Source organism: Ciconia boyciana, chromosome 15 (assembly GCF_034638445.1).
Source record: "Ciconia boyciana chromosome 15, ASM3463844v1, whole genome shotgun sequence".
In the NCBI taxonomy this organism is placed as follows: domain Eukaryota; kingdom Metazoa; phylum Chordata; class Aves; order Ciconiiformes; family Ciconiidae; genus Ciconia; species Ciconia boyciana.
Genome location: NC_132948.1, coordinates 4,070,119 through 4,091,946, shown reverse-complemented (window position 1 = coordinate 4,091,946; position 21,828 = coordinate 4,070,119). Strand labels below are relative to the sequence as shown.

General features: G+C 37.0%; 1 protein-coding gene across 1 annotated transcript in view; it reads right to left on the bottom strand.

The window, feature by feature from the left end:
- CCDC60 (coiled-coil domain containing 60) overlaps positions 1-21,828 on the bottom strand; it is a 64,771-nt gene that overhangs the window by 10,141 nt on the left and 32,802 nt on the right. The window contains exons 4-8 of the mRNA XM_072880415.1: positions 11,374-11,553; positions 7,045-7,167; positions 5,945-6,049; positions 4,164-4,254; positions 2,074-2,302 (exon numbers count right to left, since the gene is read on the bottom strand). Of these exons, the coding sequence (XP_072736516.1) occupies positions 2,074-2,302; positions 4,164-4,254; positions 5,945-6,049; positions 7,045-7,167; positions 11,374-11,553 (728 nt within the window). The remainder of the gene's footprint in view (positions 1-2,073; positions 2,303-4,163; positions 4,255-5,944; positions 6,050-7,044; positions 7,168-11,373; positions 11,554-21,828) is intronic.

Below are 21,828 nucleotides of genomic sequence, written 5' to 3'. Positions count from 1 at the left end.
ATCAAATTTGTATAAGCAGACATTCTACAGCAGCAGTCCCCAAACAGCAGCATCTAAATTAGAGTTGGACAAAAGGCTTTATATTGAGTTATGAATTCTTTCTTTAAAATAAATCTTTCTGTATGAGTCACACTCAGCTGTATCTACTGATTAGCTGCCTACTACAGAATCTCTTTCCCACTTTTGAAATATATATATGCGTAGGTTAGGATTGTGTGTGCTCTCAAAATTATGTCTGTATGAGTTACATGAAGCTTTGTGAATTTGGGGTATAAGGCTACTGGGCAGTGGTACTTTGTAATCCATTTCTGATTTGTCCATGAAGCATCCTATAATCAGAATCCAGGATTAAACAGGATTCTAGCAGCTTCAGAATTCATTACAGAATCCAACCTTTGCTACAGAGCTGCTCTGCAGAAACTAACTTCCCATATTTTTTAGAGCTAGGAACATAATCCTTGATAGGACCAGACTGATAACTCAGGCCAGTCCCCTGAAATCACAGGCAATCATGTGATAGATGTTGTTCCAAAGGGTACACTGAACATCCTTCCCATACATCATGCATACCACAAGATATTTATGTCCCACAGCAAATGGAGGCTCCCAGCTGTTACACCTCTCAAGATTATTTTCAAATCTCATCTCACACACAAACCAATTGTTCACCTACATGTGTAAACAAATTGCTTGAAATTATAGCTTTGAATTCTCCACTACTCCCATTCATGTCATAGGAAGGCCATTCATCTGTGCTCAGTGCCATGGACAGCAGCAGCTGTGTAGGTAGCATATGATATTAGCACAAGCTTTCCGATATATTTGCCCAGCTTCTGGCAGTCTGAACCTAAAGGTCTCTCAGACCCAGAGAATGTGTCCATTCCTTTACATTTAAGAGCAATTAATTGTTTTTTCTTCTATTCATTTAAATTGCTTTTGGACTTGAATATACTTCCAGCAATATATTGTAGCAATGAATTCCTAAGTTTAATCATGCATTGCATGAACACACTTCCCATTGCTTTAGATTTTCTGCCAGATTATTTAATTTGGTGTGCCATAAATCTGGTGTCAAGGGAACTTGTGAATAACCACTCTCTAATCACTTTTTCCATGCACTTCATGATGTTACAGAGATCTGTCATAACCTTGTATTCAGCCATTTCTTTTCTGCACTGAAGAGCCCTAGTCTATTTCATTGGTTCTCATCTGGAAGCTATTCTGTATCTCTAACATCCTCACGCCTTTTATTTCCATCAAACTTTACTACTTCTGATACCAGCCTGTCTGAATTGGAAGGACCAGAACTGAACAGGCACATACAAAACATTTGTATTTTTGCATAACATGTTTTCTGCTTTGTCTTCCACTTCATTCTTAGGGTTCTTCTTGACTTTTTAATAGCTACTGCACATTCACAGAACTATCCCAAATGACTCCAGGAGCTCCTTCCTGAGTGGTAATTTAGAGTCTAGCAGAGCATAATGTCAGCCTAATAATGATAATATAAATATCAGTTAAAAGGTAATTAGCGGTACTAAATGCCAACGTGCTTTTCTAAGTCCAGCTTTACTTAGAAGGAAGGGAAAAGACTTAAGATTACCTAGCTTTGTACTGAAATGCACTGCAGAGCTAACAGATAAACTATTCCGTCAGGTCTATCAAGTGCAAGGAATCACTGATGGATGAGTAGGAGGAATACAGAGTAAGAAACCCCCAAGTTAAACAGAACCCCCTAAGTTAGCAGAGACATATTCAGTGGATCAGTTGGTTTTGGCAGAGAACAGTTTCACTGTTTTCACCACCTGTTGGACCTTATAGATGTGGACAACAGTCTGATTATACAACTGCTATAACTGAATATTAATTAAAACTCTTACTTAATATTCACACGGGATTATATTGTCTTTAAACCAATTTGCTAATGGGGAGGGCACAGAGAGACTCGTACAAAGTTCCGTATGCCTGAAGAGAAATACACTGGTACATCTAGCAGTGTCTTTGATGTAGGTTCTCCCTAGTAATACTGAAAGCAAATCCATTTGAAATTGGCAGTCAAGAAAAGTAACTTACAGCGGAAAAGAAGTTGTCGTTCTTTAGCTTGTGCTGACTCACTCCTAACATCAGATGAAGCTACATTAATCTTGATGTTGTCTTCAGAGCAAAGTACAGTGGAAGTTTCACTGCCATGAGGGGTTTGACCACAGGGAGATGACTGACTGCTAAGCTGGGAGATACCTGGAGTAGGTGTCTTGTTTATCTTCCTGCTAAGTGGACTGTATCGTGATTTCCAGATGCTTTTCTGTGCATAGAAGAAAAAGTTAATAGAAAGGAGGCATTTCCATAGTGATTTGACAATGAAGAACCATATTTCTGTAACCAATTCCAATATTAGATCCTTCTGGTCCTCCTGTAACCTCTCATAGATTTTTCTCCAGTGACTTCAAACAAGCTAGCGATTTCTTGGGTAGGACCTCCTTCATTTTGTTATCTTTCTTCAATACTCCTCTGCTATAACATTAATGACAACAGATTAAGCTAATCTGTAAACAAGTAACACTGTAGCTGCCGAGAGCGGTGGTAATCAAGCAACCTTCTCATATACAGGGAAGAATAGGTCAAAGTGGTTTGATAAATGTTCAGGTCCCCTCCCAACACCCAGTAACCTGGCAAATGAATTTCCTGTGTCAGGAATGTAAAACTGAAGTCTGAAAGCAGACTGAATTCTGCAGGCTTGATAATCAGAACAGTATGTATTATAAAGCAAGTGCCCCTGAAGGAACCCAATATTTCCACTAGAAGTTTCATATCAAATATGAAAAGCAGTCTTCAAGTAATATTAGCATAAATGACAGAAAGGAAATTGTCATTAATTCAGGGAGGAAAAAAATAAGTCTCAGCAATGTAAATGCTAAAAAACACATCAAGACTGACATGCACTTTGGTTTCTTCTGCTCATGTTCATTTGGACCTGACTTTAGAGAACTGGTAAGACTGTACGGAAAAAATCAGAAAGCCTCATATTGAGAAACAACTGTTATTTATGTGACTTGCTGACTTTCCCTCTCTGTTTGCTAACAGCAGCAATAATATTTGCATAAAAACACAATCTTTGCCTTTTAAAAGTTTCACAACTTTTGCTGCTTATTCCCAAACAGAAACTGTAATCTTCTGTTGAATCATTTTAATTATTATGCATGAGGGTACAAGCTGCAGGTGTTGACAAATAACAAGACCAAATAGCCTGCATGTAACAACAGCTCGTATTTCTAAGAGTGCCTCACCTGGGGTTCTAAAAGCACTTCACAAAACTTGTTTAATTTAGCCTTATGGGGGGCAAAGCAAGGAACTTAAAGCTTAAGCAAACTGCTGAAGATCAAAATGTAAGATGTGCTACAGAGTGAGAAACCCTCTGGTTCTTTACTGAGTTCTCCTAATTATACTCCTAAGCATCACTCATTCCCGCTTAATTTTCCTCCAGTCACTTCATCAGTTTGAAAAAGAAAAGTCTTTCTGTGGTTTCAGAAAGATAGTAAAACAGTTACCAAGTGTTACAGATAATTTTTTAGTGTTTAATTTGCTCTCAGGTATTAACTTTATTTTTCTTTTAAAAGGCTTTCAGCTGAATTGCTTGTTTTCTCCTTTCCTTGGCTTTGCTTTGAATGTGGCAAGTGAATCCTGCTTTCTTTAAAGGCCTCAACATTTCAAATGTTTCCAAATTTAGCTTTAAATTCTGTGTAAAAAGGCAACCAAGCAAATTATGACTAGAATTTAGTAGAATAAGGCCTCCAGGATACCAGTCAGAAATCCCCATTTGACTGGAAAAGACTTGTTTGTGTGAACAAGTACTGCTACATGACTCCGGATCATAAAAAGCGGGCAAATGCAAACAGGAGGCTAGTTAAGTTTTAGCTCAATATTGAATTCTTTCCCACATCAGTACTTTCACTAAGACCAAGCCACAGTTTCAATTAGCTAGCTACATACTACTCTTCCTATTACCTAGTATCAAATTGTTATTCTTCAAAACCTAGAGAGACAAGTACTCTCCAGTCACAAGATCCAGAGCATAAAATGTGGTATGGGGGAGTTCAATTAAGCAATAGAACAAATGATTGAAAAGTTGGATTAGGTCCCAAGGAAGAAATTAACAACGAAGTTACCTTTGTGTTTGTAATAAAGAGCTCCCACATGTATGTTGCTAACTTTTCCTCTTCGATTTCTTTTACTGTTTTTTTACAACCACCAGGGTCCCTAAATGAAAACAATTTAATTAGCTTTCCATTTTGAGTGTCTTGCTTTTATTATAAGTTCTTTTAAGAAATGCAATAAATGGAGAGTAAATGGTGGCTGACCACTACTATGATGTATATCTTTTCTTGTAAGAAATGGAAAGACAATGCAAAGTGTATAAGCCATGAGTACATTACAGTCACAAGTGAAGAACAACCTAAAGAAAGCACAGTCATTCTACAAACTATCATGTATGTACTGGGCCAGATTATGCTCTCAACTTCCTCTGTGCAAGTACTGAAGAATTTTGTCCAGTATAGCAAGATTTCATGGACACAAATGACAGCAGGTTCATACAAGTTTGAATTTTCAGTGCTGTTGGCTGAGCGAGGACCTGTACTAGTCCAAAAGTTTAAATGTTACATCATGTTGACAAAGGTAAATGTGGAAGCTGCAGTCCTTGCAGCTGTGGTATAACAACAGGTCACTGCTGAGGTAGTCTCATTTATCATTCAGTCCCCACCTAATCAGTCAAAGGCTTTACAAAGCAGATTAGTGTTCTAAGCTTGCTTCCTTCACCACATTTAAAAAAAAACAACCCTCGTTTTGTGCAGATAGAGACAATATGATCTAAATGTAAGCCTAATTTTTCATGGTTACTGTGTAATGAAGAATGTGTGTATGCAGAGCACTTCAAATGACATTGAGGGAGAGGAGTGGTGGTTTAAGACAGCAACAGAGAGCAGAAGGAAGTATGCAACAAGAGATTGCACTACTTCAGAACACGGAAATTAATCCAGAGCCTTATGCATTTATACTCTGCTGTCAGCCTGTATCTGTGAGACTTCCTGACAAACTCTTTCTTTTCTTTTTCCCAGTCTATTAGTTGGTCCTCATATGTAAAGGGGTGCAGAACCCATCCACAACACATACTGGATAGATTCTCCCCTCCAGTTTATCAGGCTAATTCTATATAATGCTACTCTGCCAGCTCTGTTATACATAGGCACAGTTTGTCTTGACTAAGAACATATAGAGAGAACAGAACAGCTTTGAAGAGCTCTGCCCTGCAAATCAGAGCATAAACCGTTCACTGTTTTACCAAACACTCATGAATAATTTAAATACATGTTATGTCAACATGATTATATTGACTTAAAATGTTGAGAACTTAATATTTACTTTTAACAATATAAAAGTTCAGAGACAATGCATCTTTTACAAGTACCCATCACTGTCATACATAATTGACAGAATAAAACCAGCTACTAAATATCACTTAATAGCCGACTTTGTTCTGTAATTATAACGTATATGGAATTTCTGTTGAGTTCACTGGGATAACCCCCCAAGGGAAGGCTATGGGAATATACATACATATATTACTACATGTATTTAATTTGCATAATTATTAACCAAAAGAGAAAAAGGAAAGAAAACACAACTAAATTTGGCTGGGATAGCTCAGTATTTTCTCCTCGTTCTGCAATTTGCAATAATAGAGGACCATGCTGTGCTACTGATTTGACTGTACAACTCCCTGCTGACTGCATGGGGGCAAAGTCGATGCAAAATTTGTTTATGTTGCATGGCACAGAATTAATAACGTTTCACTCATAGTTATTACTTGAAAGAAGAGAAACAAGAACATATAAAGGACAAAAGATCCCAAACTCCTCATTCCATCTACTACCATGCATTGTGCACGTACGTTGGATTCCAACAGGTTAATATGGAATGCATCGAACCGTTGGATTCGAGAGTTAAAGCTTCCAAAAGCCAGTGTATGGCACACAGCTGTCGGAAAAGATGTTCACTGCAAAGAAGAGAAACAAATGTGTTATACTATAGAGTCAGGGAAACAGTCAAACTGGCATCATGTTGGCTGAAATAGATACATCTAAGCATTTCTGTAGCAGATGGGTTTTTTCATTGTCCCAGTGAATTCTAGACACCTCTCAAGGTTTTTGTAACATTAATACATAACTCTGAATCCTGAAAGCATATTTTTGGATGTGAAATTTTCAGTGGACTTATCTTGGTGATGTGCTCAGTGCTTTCATACCAATGAGGATTCCAGCATTTATCCCTTTATGGGGATATGGCACCCTATATGGATTCTTATGTTTTTTTCGATTCTACAGTAGCTTCTAAGTTTTGCATTTAAGAAAAAGCAATGTGTGAGTTTGAAGTGTTGGACCCATCTTGTTCTGAACTAAGATTATCTTTGGCATTTATCTTTGGCATTTAGCTTATTCCACATGCAAATGTAAATATATAAAGACACTTTTGGTGGAAATTGGGTTAATGAACTTAGAACAGAACAGATAGTGTGTATTAGTGACTAATACAAAATATATAGAAGCGTACACGGTACACATACTGTCTTCTCCCTCTCTCTTTTGTAGCCCTACTTTTTTTTTTTTAACTAGGCAAATTAAATTTTAGGTTTGATAGTCTCTCCTTAAAATGAGCCTAATCTTGAAAGCTTGAAATCATAAGCAAATTTTATGCAACTTAGTCAGAATTTGCTGAGTCAAGATCAGCAAGGCAAATGATGTGCGTTTGTGTACATGTGCACATACAGAGTTTTCAGTAACTCATTAGGATTCAATCATTTAAAGTTACAATTTAACAGTTACTATTAGTAAAGACAGACTATTTCACCATAAACTCCTGAAATTCTCAAGATAACGTGTCTAGCAGTTGAACAGCAGCTCTAGGTATATGTGTTATGGGTCTGTGTTGCTGTGAATTTTGCTTATGTCCTACACCAAGGAGGGCAGGACATAAATCTGCCTTCAAATATACCTCTTTGCTCCAGGGGGGCTTGGAATCAAGACACTGCTATGAAAAGGAGTGAAAGACCGTAAGGTCATCTTGTTTTTCTTCTTCCCTGACTTCCTCAGGTGGTTGCCTTCTGTTAGAGAGCAACTGTGGGAAAGGACAAGATTGAAGTTCAAAAAGGAGTATGCAAAATGAAGACATTGCCAATAAAACTGTTTAATGTGTTCACATCACCACACTCCCTCCTCTTGTCTTCCTTACATTTAAAAAAATACTTAGGTGTATTTCCAAATTGTTACTTACTGCATTTATTATCATTTATTAATATTACAAACCTGATATTTGTTTACCAAGATATATAATTATTATTTATTTCTAATATGTTTGTGTTACTTTATATATTATAAATATGGTATTATTTGTATTTACATATTTATACTACTAATTATTAGCAATTAAGCATTTATGTGAAATCAAATTTGGGGGCAGACAAAAAAACGACTGATTTGTTTGAGAAAGATGCTGAGATTCTGCTTACTTTCCGTTACACTTGTTTTCTGTTGGTATCATGCCAATAGCATCAGTGGGATTACATACACACGAGGCCAAAGTTTCAAGATGCGCCTGTAAAATTCTGTTCAATTTGTCCCGGTTGACATATTGTGTGCACAGAAAACAATAAAGATTAAGTTGAAAAGATTCACCCCAATGAAAAAGAGTCTTGAGTGCTGGCCAAACCAACGTAACAGAAAACTGAGCTCTTTATAGGCTATGGCCAATGTTTCTTCACTGCCACAGGCCTGTTTGGCCATTTACACCTGTGCAAAGTGTTTATAAAATGCTACCAAGCAAGAGAAGGAAATGTTTGCAGCTGTTTTTCCCAAATGTAAATAACTACCTGCACCTGGTGTTAGACAATGGAGATTCAAGCTTAATAAGCATAGTGAGATGCTGTAGCCTTCATATATTGATAGTATACAGAAGATAGGAAGTCCACACAGAAAATATAACATGAACTATTGTATGCTGGCTCATAGATTAGTATAAAACTGAAACGATACTGACGATAAAAAACCAGCTGAGAGGTTAACTGAGATCTGAGTGGTGGGTGAGTTTTAAAGCGATACGCAGATTTCTTTAACAGAGACTTCCTAGATGAATGAATGATTCTGGATTAACATTTCCTTTCTAGATCTGAAGCAGTTTGGGGATTGTCAGTTTACTATTGCCTACTATAAACTAGCAAATAGTTGGGACAGGGGTTGAGGAGTGTGTGCCCCAATCATTCCATTGATACAAATTTTCTAAAGCAAAGCAGCAGCAACTGTAGATAGTACATACAATACTGACATAGCCATCTCAGCACTATATTTAGACAGAGATCAACATGTCTATTTTCTTAGCTAATTAAGAAATGAATAAACTATTGTTCTGTCTAACAAAGGAGATATCTAACAAAGATATAAGCTGGCAGGTGTTCCTGCTGTCCCAAAAGAAATTTCTTACACAAAACCTCAAGAAGTCGTCTTCTTCATTCAGATAATCTTAGATAAATTGTAACTGCAAATTTGTACTTATTAGAGATGATCAGGCACATGAATTCCACAGACTTTGTTGTTCAAAACAACATGTCTGCCTTGTGCTTCCTCAAATCACACTTCCAATTTTCACTTCTCTGTAGTCCTAATGAACAACAGAATGCCAGAACAGACAGTGGGACCATTGTATACACACTGAAGTGTTTGGCAGAGTCCATATTCCTACTAACAAGGGATAACTAAACTTTACTTCTACTTTGTCTACTCTTATGATAAGAGGCTGTTACCAAGTTTAGAGTATCGGTACATTTAAAATAGTTGATAACACAATTAAATGCTACAACTCACATAACAGCAGTACAGAAGTCCCAGTAGAGGCTTAATATTTGCTGTTGTCGTACAGGGAAAAAGAGTAAGGGGGGTGGGAAAGGCCTACATCCATCACTAGAATCCATGCATATAAAACCATGCCAACAGTTTCAGCCGCTGTGAAAGACTGAAGCCAGATGTCATCTGTTAAAAAGACCCTTTGTGCCCCAGCAGTTTAACACCGCTTCAGAGCTTTTCTTATTCCATGAAGTTCCTAATTTTTGAAGTCAGCACTGTGAAAGCTAGGAGTGAAGTAAGTCTCCACAACAGATAAGGATCTGTATTTGGTATCTACGCTTCCCCCCCTCTGCCTTTAAATTGTTTACCACTGCAGACAAGCATATGTATAACAGCACACAACTGGAACTAACGCATGCTGGCAGGGTTCCTGCATGTGTCTAAATCACATGGGACAGTTTGAATTAGTAAAGGCACACCTGGCAAAGCCACACATTTCTTGTTTCACATGTGTTTCATTGTGTACTCCTGTCCCACCCAACACATCCTGCAGTTGAGAAAATTCTCCATAAGACTCCCCAATTTTGACATCTGATCACAAGTCTAATGATTTCCCTCTTAGAAATGTTGGCAGATATTAGAGATCTTTCCTCTAAAAATGAGGTTAAATTCTCAATTAATACTAGTTTTAAGCAACACATTGAAAATATTAAAGGAAATCAGGTTTCCACTAGGAACTTTTGCTAGTGTAGATTTTTAGGTTAGTTGTAAGATTTTTTTAAATAAATATTTACAACTGGCAAAAATCCTGGTGCAGATGTAGGATTAAAGTGGCTTTGTCAGTATTCACTCACGAGCGTGGTATACTCTGCACCAGTAAAAGCTTTTTTACTGCTAGGAGAAGCCATACCTAAATGAAGATAATTTTGCCTATGCAGCTATACCTTCATAAAGGAAAGAGGAATGTTAAATCTTTTTAGGTCAGCCTTGCTGAAGAAAGAAGCCTTTCCTTACAGAAGGAAATAAATGACTTCAATAATCTGAATGGTCACAATAATAAAGGCAATAGTATTTTTCATATGTGTAATAAATTATTTGTCTGCAATAAATGTGGATTAGCTGAGTTATGGGTAGATAGAACAGTTACATATCAAAAAGAATAATAAGCACGGAGTTTACTAAAAGATTGCAGGGAGGTTCTTATGTATCCAGTTTTGGTTTGGTTTTTGGGTTTTTTTTGTTTTTGTTTTTTTAATTAAATAATCTTGTTTACCTAAAATGTTCATGTGGCCTTCATTAACCTAGGATCAAAGTGCTTCATAGTGCCATTTAGCCATCATGCCATCAGCTGTAGGTGACTTGTTTCACTAAGGAGAAAGTTTTAGGTGATACAGACATTAGAGGCTAAGATTCCAAAATAATTTGACTAATACCCTATACCTTTTCTCCTCCCATAACACTACCTCTCAGTAATACTCTATTCCTTTCCCACCTTTTCTAGCTATTCAGTTAGTGACCATTTAGAATGCTGGATATTAAATGTTACTCTAGTAAATATGATACTTTTCTGTTCAGAATGTCTCAGCCTGTCTGTGCTACTTGTTTATTTTTGGTCTGGGTTTCATACTAACAGGAAAGATTTTATTTCTTATTTTTTTAATAATGGTTATATATTGTTGTCCCACTTTATGACTAGGGTGTGATTGCATCTCAGATGACACTGGAGACTGAGTTTTCCAAGTTGAGAGTCAGTTCATGGAAGAAAGGTGAATGAGAGGAAGCTGGTACCTGGGAGTGACAAAAGCCACAGTAAACTGATGAGAAAAGACTGTTAGAGATGAATGAGCTTTTGATACGATAAGGTTCCAAAGGCGTGTAACCTTTCAAAGAGCTACTCTGTCCTGCTGAGCAAGTATTTAATCATCTCATCACCTAGTGAGAGCTGACAGATGGAAGACAACTACAGCATTACAACAGACATTAGAGGTGCACGGAAAAGACCAGCATGAGTCAAAGATTGAAGACTATCTAATGATCAAATGGAGAGAAAACCTGAAGAAGGTAGTAATAGGTCTGAACTAGAGAAGAAACCCACTCTGCAAGCAAAGCCACTCATTCTGCTGAATGCAATTCTTTTTTATCCTTAATGCTGTGGTCCCATTGTGGGAACAAAAGCATGGCACAAACTCACCAGGCCTCCTCCTTTTCTCCTCAGAGAATCAGTTCTCATTTGGCTATGAAACCTCTCCTGAGTTCACTAACCTTCTGCCTTCTAAACTTCCTCCTTTTTAAACAGCACCTCAAGCATTTTTTTCCATGCTTACTAAGTTTACAGCTGCTCACTTACCCAGATTTTAAGCATTTTCTCTTTCTAGTTCACACAAGTAGTAATATTCTCCTTCAATACCAAGTAATAACAGAAACTGGAAATTGTCGCTTTTTAAAACCACTGCCCTCAGACCAGCAAAAGCCCTCTGAGTTGACTTACGTATTTATTTTTTCCTCTGACTCCTCCACATCAAAGGAGTATTTGGGTGGCTGGAACTCAGTTCTCCATCTCGTGCCCTGAGCCTCCGGGACTGCTCTCAGTGTGTTCTTCCTCTCCAGCGATTCTTGGTGAAGTATATGAAAGTATTCTCCACCTTGCTTCACAGAATTGATATGATGCCTGCCAAAAATCATCACAAGTTGGTCAGTGTATTAAACACACTATCAAATTTATTAATTTCTCTGTTGGCCACCAACTTAATTTTTAACAGAGATTTCACATTCTTCTATATTCAAGCATTCAACATTAGTATTTCCTTCTGCAATACGATAACAAAGGACAACAATTCCCCAATATGAACTGGGAGATCTTTCCCGTATCTCTTTCAGCACTGCATAGGTTAACTATTGGATGTCTTGAACTCAGCATCACTTTGTCCACTACCTGATTTAAAAACTCCCTGCCTAATTCTAATTTATAGCAGCCAATTGACCAATGGGCCCCTCACTGTCTTAATTCAGTTGTCACAGCCTGACAGGCACTGCCCTGAAGCTACCGGTTAGCTGCTATGTTCCACTTGCTGTCAGAAGGCTGCACTGTTAGTAACAGGGAAAGTGCCAGTGAAGCCTGTGAGTGAGCTGAAGACAACAGGCAGGGTATTACTGCAAGAGAAGAAAATAAAGAAGAAACCATAATGCACTCCCTGTAGGATGACAACAAAGGTTAAAAAAAAAAAGTGAGCTAGGGCAGTCAAAGGGATATGGCACACAATCACTCTACAGCCTTTGATTAAAATGTTAGCAAGAATGTAGCAGCTGATCCAAGTCAGACAAGCATACTATCCAGGCATAGGACACATCCCTTTAAGTTCATGTGTTGCTGACTTTTGAATCAAGCATCATCAGGCTGTATTGATTCCTTCAAACACAATCTAGGCTTGAAACCTGGGCCTCATTTGTCTAACTGACAAGTAATAACTCCCTTTTCTTACCAGACATGTATTAAAGCACCTGAAGGTCATACAGGGTGCAAATTTCAGGCACCGAATTCACTAGTTCAAGGGGAGCAGTTTACTCCCTCCTTGCTTCCCTTGATGAAAAACCACTTGCACAATTTAATGGTTTTGGGTTTTTTGTTTTGTTGACATTATTTTTTAAGTCCAGCAACTATAAATACAAGCCTGAAAACATTTCCAGTTCAGGCAGATAACCTGTCTGCTAGATATTTCTATACTAACTTTGGAAAAAGAAAAAAAAAAGATAAGAAAATAAGATGTCCCTGATAAGAAATGCTGCATGCTTTAGAAAACATGAGGATTTCAGAGTAGTGTCAGGCTGGCTTCATGGTTTTCATAGGAACCTAGTATTTGGCATAACAGACTTCTCTTGGAATACCAGAAAACTTTTAATGGCCTCAAATTCTTGCTTTATGTCCTTTTCCCGTAGTTTTCTCTCTCTTCTCCTTTCTGCCAACTGTCAAGATATTTCTATGTAAAAATATTTTTCCCCTTCATAGTGCTGCTTCTGCATTTCTGCACGCACTCATGTAAGTATTCCTTCTTAAAGATCAAAACCCTTGCTGTAGCTGTGTATTATAATGCCACAAATAGCAAACAATGAGGTTATTACATGAATCAAAGATGAGTGGTAGAGAAAGATAATTATAAACTAGAAAGTTTTTACAATAACAACCATAACCAGTATTATTGGAGAAAGATGCATAAATGGTAAGTACAATCAATACATTTTTCTAAGGTTTAGCTAATATAGAAGGCTTTAATACGTGTATACCAAAATCAATGATCACTCTCATACACCAATAGGAGCAGGAAAAATTATACACACTTGTGAATGAACATTTTTAGTCCATGACTTCCTTGAAGTCCCAAGTATTACAAAAAGTAGCTCTACAGTCTCCAAGTACAGAAAAAGAAATAAAATAGAATTAACAGAAATGCAGCATATAGAAAAGTTGTAGTAACTACCTGATTTAAACAAAAAAATCCTCTCATAATTCCATAGAATTATTTCTGGGATATTTATGAATGACCCCAAAGGTTCATGGACTCCTGTCAGGAAAACAGTAAAATAAATCCAAACTTAAAATACAGAGGTGACCAACGTACTTTACTACACTATAGATTTACAGTATATTGCTGGAATAGGACATCAAGTATTTCTCCATTTAAATTCTGGCATCACAATACCCTGTTTATACAATAACTTAATAAATTTATTTGGGCTGCCTATTTGACAAGTAGGTGAGAATCGTTCATTAAAATGCAAATGTAATTGAGAGGAAATTTGGAATACATTTTTAAAGTAATTGAGCTTCAGTCAACTGTAGTCACAACACAGATTTTCAACTGCTGTTCAGACAAAAGGATTTATCTTATTTTTCTAAGTTAATATCTTTATCAGCATGAAAATTAAAAGAGTTTTCTGAGCAGTAATAATATATCATGGAATACTTCAAGTTCTCTCTACAGGAATATATTATTATAGATAAGGGTCAATGGCATGCACAAAGGAGTGACCCAGTAGTGTACTACACATACAAAAAATTGGTTGCAAGCATATTTTCAGTGCTTGCTGTAACTACTTACTTATTAAATTACTCTTTAAATCCTTTAAGAACTCAAGGTCATCAGTTAATTGTAATACAAAGCCATTAAAGTGTTGGGGAATTGAACTTTTACTGCTAAGATTTGAGATTCTTGGTGCCTTTGAGTAAGAAATGACTCACAAAAATAAAAGGAAATCATAAATTTGTCTCAATTATAATATAGGTGCTAGAAAAACATTAAGAAGCTATAATAATAATGCCAGAAACCTTTGCATCAGGGTAAAGACAAGGTAGATATTTACGAGGTTTTTTTTACCTTCTGTTTAAATATACCTTATTTAAGTACATTGGATCACATTTCACTAAATTCAAAGGAATCATATGAAGGATGTATTTGTCCCAGAAGATCAAATTTTACAGTTAACCACCTCACATCTACCGTGTACGCAAACAAATTAAGTGGGAGATGGTTTACTAAAGGAATGACATGCACTCCTGAACATGTGATGCCAAATCCTTGCTCAGGTAAGCTGGTATAACTCCAGCCTGAGCAGAATTGCTAGAAAGATGGGCAGAAGGCTGCACACCCATCTGGCTGTCCCTCTACTAAGCAAATGTGTTCAGTGCAGTGCGTGGTGTTACCAGGGTGCTTCAGTCTCATTAACTCTTCCTCCCTCTGTCCCATTCCCTGAGGTGCAAAGAAGCTGCAGTCTATTTACACCAGCTTGATTCTCTCTGAGGCTAAACTTTAGATTATGATCATGGTGAACAAATATTGTGAGCTGTAAGTAAAATAACTATGTATCTATCAAACAATTTAACTACATACATATTTCTCTGATCATGAAAATTGTTACCCACTGTTTCATAAAATGGCTTATTCAATTTTTTTTATCTTAATGGATACAGCCCTTATATATCAATAAAGCTAATGACAGAACATCTCCTGCTCCAGATGCTATACAGAAATAATTGAGCCTTTTCCAGAGGCTTATAGCCAATTGTAAACATAAACGAAACCAACGTGGCATTGCTCTGAAAGCCATTGAGAGCACAGGCTTTCTAAATGCCATTTCCTATGTTTTCATAAAAGCGTTTCAATCTGCATCTGCAACAACTCCCTACTAGACCAGTAAAAGCTCCTCTTTAGGCACAAGGCCAGACCCTGCTGAGGGTGCTGCAAGGTGATTATCAGCTGGGCACTGCCTAACTTGTTGCACTAGTGACAAACTGAATATGAGCTAAGGCTTCCCAGGTGAAAAGCAAATGCAATTTTATGCACACTGCCACTTAAAAGCATTCTGAGTAAGTATTTTCTATAGCAGAAAAAGTAATACAAACAACAATCAATTTCTGTATAAAACAGAAAGCACAGGAGGCAATAACTTTGAAACTCCAGTAAATACAGCTGAACTGCATTCTGAACATTACAGACTAAAGCCATGGATTAAAACCCAGTATAATTCTCCTAAATGAACACTTAGCATTATTTGCAGCCATGCCATCATGAGCTGTGATCCCATCACAAATCTCAAGTGAGGCTGGTAAGTAATTGGATCCTGAAGAATTCAAAGAAATATCCACTGAAGGAAGCAGTGAGAGCAGCAAGTTTACTTCATTTGGATTAAACTTGAAACCTATGCCCTTACCTAGTTTTAGGGGGCACTGTGGTACTGGAGGATCTGTCTTTTTGAACACATAATAAAATGGAAGTTCTGACAACCTGAAGTTATTAAGGATCCTATGGTAACCTCTGCAGGAGCACAAGCATTAACACCTGCATTCTCATCAGATTTCAGTTGATTAAATGTTACTGTCCTCACTGCTGTTTCAGTTGGAATAGGGCAATTTTTTTTAATCATTCCAGTCCCCCAAAATACTATGTTGTGTGTATGTGCATTAACACACATCAGACTCCATTTGAGCTGTTGCTGCATTCTAATAGCTGAAGTAATTCTTATATGCCCCCTTAACTTTCTGACAAGGTGCTGTAACACCCAAATAACTAATAATTGTGAAACAGTAGGAAATGCCAAGATAAAAGAAAATCCATATGCACACAATGCTTTTCTTATTTACAAAGCACACACAGAACAATAGGAGAGCAAACGCTGCATTTCTTGTAAATTGTCAACAGTGATACTGATTTATACCAGTGGAGAATCTGTTCCATTCTCTTATCAGTAAATACTGGAGCTGCTGACCATTTCACTCAGTTCTTCAGTGCTTTACATTCAGCATTGTAATGTATATCTATGTCAGTGTGTCCCAAATTTATTTACATTAAGATTGCTTCACACCTTTCCTGAGTGATGTAAGGCAGTCTCATTGTAAATGAGAATTAGTGCATTGTTCATTTAAAAAAAATACTCAGTGAGTTATTACAGGGCACATACACTACCCACCTTCTGAAATTATCAAAAGCCATGGAGCTAAGTTTACGTGGGGGTGAGCCTGAGCTAGCAAGTTCTACTATTGAGCTTCGCATTCGGGTCATCCTGAAAGCTTAGCATGTGGACAGAAAAAGCTTGCAACTATTCACAATTAACATGTAGATACTAATGTAAATTAATTATGAATTCTGGTTTGGTAGTGTTTACAGCCAAGTTAGAGATGCAAATGTATACACACAAGGCAATGGAGAATCAGGAACACACTGGTTACTACTCCTATTTAATGACTGAGTAATTACATATAGTAAGAACCAAATGGGTAAATATTGATACATCTAGTCTTCTTAAATTCAGTGAAGACCAGATGATAATGACATTAAAAATCTATTAAATGTAGTTACTAACCCACAGAAACTCAGACATATATGATCATTTACCATACTGAACCATTAACCATTCTGGCAAGGAACTAAAGTAGTACCATACCAACATCTGTCTTGAGTAGTTGAAGACATATGAACAATCTGGAGTACCCACATTATTTCAGATGTAGATTCCCATTTTGTTCTCCTGGAGATGAGTACAATATTCTGTACTCAAATGTTTCTGTTTAAAATACAAAACCAGGATCTGCATAATGGGAAAGATGCACGTTACCACATGAAAATCTGACCATGAAGTAAGTCATGAAACAAGTAAAGTTAAAATAAGACATGAGTAAATTTGTGGTATGTTCACAGAAGGTTGCACAGCAAGAAACAGGGACCTTCAATAGTCAAAACAACACCCCACACTATTATAAAAGATGTCACTAGGTGAATGTATTAATGTATTACTGCATATTTAAAGATGTCTCAGAGTGGTTTTCAATTAACTACAGAGACATTAAAATATAGAAGATGCTGCTTCCATTGTGAAACGCAGCAGAACCTCTCCTTTGAAAATGAGGAGAGGTTCTCTAACATTGAGAATCACAAACATATTTAGCTACCTGGAGGTACAAGAAACAACATACCAAAACACTGGCTTATTTTTAGTTGGAAATGTGTTCTTCTCAACCCAGAAAGAATGGCGGGTGGCAATTTCTCTTTTAAGAAGTCCAAGAACACAAGAACATGCACGCGTACACCCCACCCCCCCGACTTGTGCCATGCTGTAATCCCATTCCTGTTGATCTTCATATAAAAGTTTTCTTTGCAGGTAGGCACATTTAGGTTTCCAGCTCTTGGTCTCTCTGGAGAAGTACATAAACAAAGGTGAGTGCGGGAAGTACTTCCAGAGCAGCAGAGAAGACAGCTTGGTACTGATAAAGGTCAGAAAAATAAATCTGTGAGATTTCAAGGCTTTGCTTTAAATTCTTCTCCAAAAAGCTGTGGGGAAACTATTACTAAAACTTCAAAAGAAAAAATCATCTGGGGATTTCTGGGCTTTCCATTTTCTTGCTGTAAGAACGTACAATAACAGCTTTATGTTCATATTACCGATAAAAACTCACTGCTCGTTAAGTGGAACTTCACCGAGGTCCCTGATCCTTTACCAGGAAATACTGCTGGTTCAAGTTTTTCATGTGAAAGGAGAAACCACTTCCCATGATCTAGTGTTTTGCCTTACCACATAAAGGTATTTACAGAGCAATGACATTTTACTACTAAATAATGGGAAGCCCATTTTAAGTGTTAGCTTTGTTCAAATATTCAGTGACAATGTGTCATTTTGTATCAGAATATGTGGGATTAGACTGTTGTGTTTAGACAGATAGTAAAATCTAATAAGCAGTGAACTATTTCCACTTATGAAATTTCAAACAAACAAACATATTTCTGCACAAAAGGAAAGGAGATTGAGACTCAAACGAACAGCCTGTAAGGCAGAAATGTTGATGGGAACAGCAGTCTTTCCAGTGATTGATGATAGATATAATGATTCATACATCCATACACTTAAATGGTTGTCTTTGCCCATGACTGCTGTCTAATTAATGTGAGCCATCATTCATGTAAAAGAAAATTTTTGTTTCTGGAAAAAAAAAAAGCTGCAAACCGCCAGCAGTGACAGTGCTAGAAACATGCCAATTAGAGTGACTTCTGCCAAGCAGCAAAAGGGCACAAAACACTGGTTTCCAAGCAACTGACATTATGAAGTATTAAATACACTGGAAACTAATATTGGCAGATAAACATTTCACCTTCTCAGTTAGTACTGCCTCAGTCTCTTCGTTGCTTCTTAACTCTACATTGCCTCTCCGCCCTGCTTTTACAGACTCCATTGTATCTTCCAGTAAACCATATGCATTAAGGAATGTCAATTTATCATAATCTCTAAACACTAACATCTTTTTTGTCTGGATATATTAGAATAGGATTGGTACAGATTCACAGATAAGGACAGACAAGGTCATAACCAAAATGCCAAAAATAACACATTCCTTGCCATTTAAAATCTGGTAGTAGCTGCCATTTCAATCACGATTTTAAATGGTTTTGTATTAAAGTCAGCTACACAGCCACTAGCAGGAAAAGAAATAGGAGAAACTGCTCTTCAGGTAACAGTCAGTCTAACTGTTGTTGCAGGCACAAAAAAATGCATTAGTAGAGGCTGGGCTTTCTGCATGCAGAGTGACTTTTAGAAATATGCCTTCAGGAAACTTGAACCATTTTAAAAAGCCATCCAGTTTCTAATTTAAAACATAAAAAGCCGTTAATACTGTTAAACTGCCACCAGTTTGACATTTAGTTTTCTTTAACTAGCACAGCACAGTGAAACAGATGCACAGGAGCCATTTTCTTCAAGCTATGGGAAATGCAATAGAGAGGTTTAGCATACCCTTTTTGCAAGTAAAGGCTTGACTGGCTTATGGAACAGCATGGACACTTCCCTTTTGAGATTGCAGCTCAGAGCTGTGGATTCATAGACGTCATCAGCTGAGGATGACCACAACTTGTCATTTTTACATGGGCACCTATGGTTAGACGACTGTCACTGCACAGTTTCCAGGTTCTATCACCTTTCCTACCTCCTTTTTACACAAAGACTCATTTGAAGCAATATGCTTATTTTTAAGCACTATTTTTTGTGGCGATGTTTAACCACAAGAGTATTTTCAGTACACTTGCATGGTCTTGGTGGGCTGAGTTAGTCTACAGAAGTGATTTATGGCAACCTGCTTTTATTATGGGTTAACAACTACAAGCTTCCAATGCTTTGGTAATCTCTTTTGCTGTGTAAGTGTTCCTACACCTTTCTACAATTTATTAGTTATAGAGCCTTCTACTTTCTTGGTTATCATACAATATATCCTCATGTAAGCGTGGATTACTTAACATTATTTCTGGATCCCATTTACAGATGTCATTGGAACAAAGCAATAAGAAGGGATCTCCCTCAGAGCTGAATGTCATTTCAAAGGGACTGTGCTTCTTGAGTTTGCTTAGTTTTAGTAAGAATAACAATAGAAATGAAAACATAATTCTTAGCTCAAAGCTAAAGATACTGGAATGCTCAAGGACAAAGGTGGTGTCTTTTCTGCCGTACTGTATTCCACCCACTGAATCTGACATTGGGAAGTACTTAATCAAGTAAGTCAGAACTACTTTGTGTCTACATAGGCAATCTCCACTGGAAGCAAGATGTATTGATCTACAAAGGAAGAGGAATGATCATTATCTACAGATTTCCCAAATGGTTTTTCATTTTATGCTGCACAAAGATAAGTAAATTCCTTCCTACCTTTTAATGGTACCTGAGAGCTGACAGGTGTCTCCCTGAAGTGACTGGGTACAACTCTTCAGTAGGGAAGAGCTCGTACGACTTTCTACTTGGGACTAGTGACTGACAGTTTTGAAAGATGAGTAGTTTGAGCAACCTCTGCATTCTGTCATCATCCTCTTTTATATCATCATGAGGACTCAAGAAAGTATAAGAGAGTATTACTGAGAGGAGGTATGAGGTCATAATTACAAGGTTTATCTTGAGTTTAATTATGCTTTTAATGTGTAAGGTAGAATATTAAAGCATTATGAATGCAGCTAAGTCTGTTCCAGTAATGACTCTTCAAACATTTTTGAGATAATTTTAAAATTCATACTGCTGTGCTATGTCGCTGTGATCATTAAAAAGCTTCCTCACAGTTTATTCCATTATACTCTTTCATACAAACAAGCTGCAAGATCACAGGCACTACTTCCTGTGAATATGTATCAATTAACGTCCAATTAAGACAACTGCTGGGTGTTCCTTTTCAATCAGGAGGAGGAAAAGCAGCAAAACCCAAATCCACAAAGGTCATTTGTATTCACTGAATCCCTGTAGTATGTATTAGCATGCTGCTCTGCTAGCTTGACTGCTTTAATTGAAATTAAAAGTTGCTGCCCCAGAGAAGAAAACTCCTGTTTTCTTCTTTCTTTCTTGCATTTTCCACTCTGCTTCTTTTTTCTAAAATAGCTCCTTTTCTATAGTCTAAAATTGTTACTAAGAAGTATTGCTGACACATCCTTTGGTCCAAACCAGCAGTGCAGTCATTCTCACTTGAAATTATCCTTTCCTGCAACTTCACATCTCAATATTTGGTTAAAAAGTCTGTGGGTTTGATTTCTTTGCTCTTCTTACTGTTCTTTTTTCTACATGCAGATTTAGTCAAAGTAACATTATGCGGGCACTCAAGATGAATGGCTAGCACATTTTCATTGTTAAGAGGTCATACAATGACACTCTAAGAATTTCCAGGCTTACACAACACAATAAAAATTTAAAAAACAGTTAATGTATACCTTTGATTTCCAGACATTAAGTCTGTTGGATATTTTTCTGCATACTGGGTCATCTGGCTACCGTACATTTCAGAAAGCGTTAGAGAAAGTGAGTTCATATTTCAAGAAATCTGTTTCCCTGACTTTTCTCAAGCAAATTTCTCCATCGCCATTATAGCTCATATCATACTTCACTTCTTAAATAATATAAAATATGTGGGATTCATTATTTAATTGCCACAGTAATAGAATAAATTATATTAGGTGTGTTACAGGATCACTACTGGGATTACAATGTAAAGAACGTATGGTATTATATGATATGACAGGCGAGCTTCATTTGAGCATTTATTCAGACAACAGTGCTTTCCAGAAACTAGTATTAAAGTGACCATTGCCTACACAAGACCAAAAAGGCACATTTCTCCTGAGTGTACTAAGCAGCTTTGACTAGGCCCTGACCATGCTAAACTTCTGATCTTCAAAAAACAAATGTGTGTAAATATATAATTTACTGTTCAGTAAATGTAAAAAGTCAATATACATTTATTTGTGCAGTAGCACAAGATTAAGCCTTCCCTTTCTTCATGTTCCATCTGTTTCAATTGTCATGGAAAACTTGTGGTCAGGAATATTTCCACCCAGGCATTTGAAATCACATGAAGCTAGTTTTGAATGCAACTGTGAATTAGACTTATAGGACTAGAAGAAGATGGCAGAGTTGGAGATGCTTTAACAGGTAGGTATTTTCT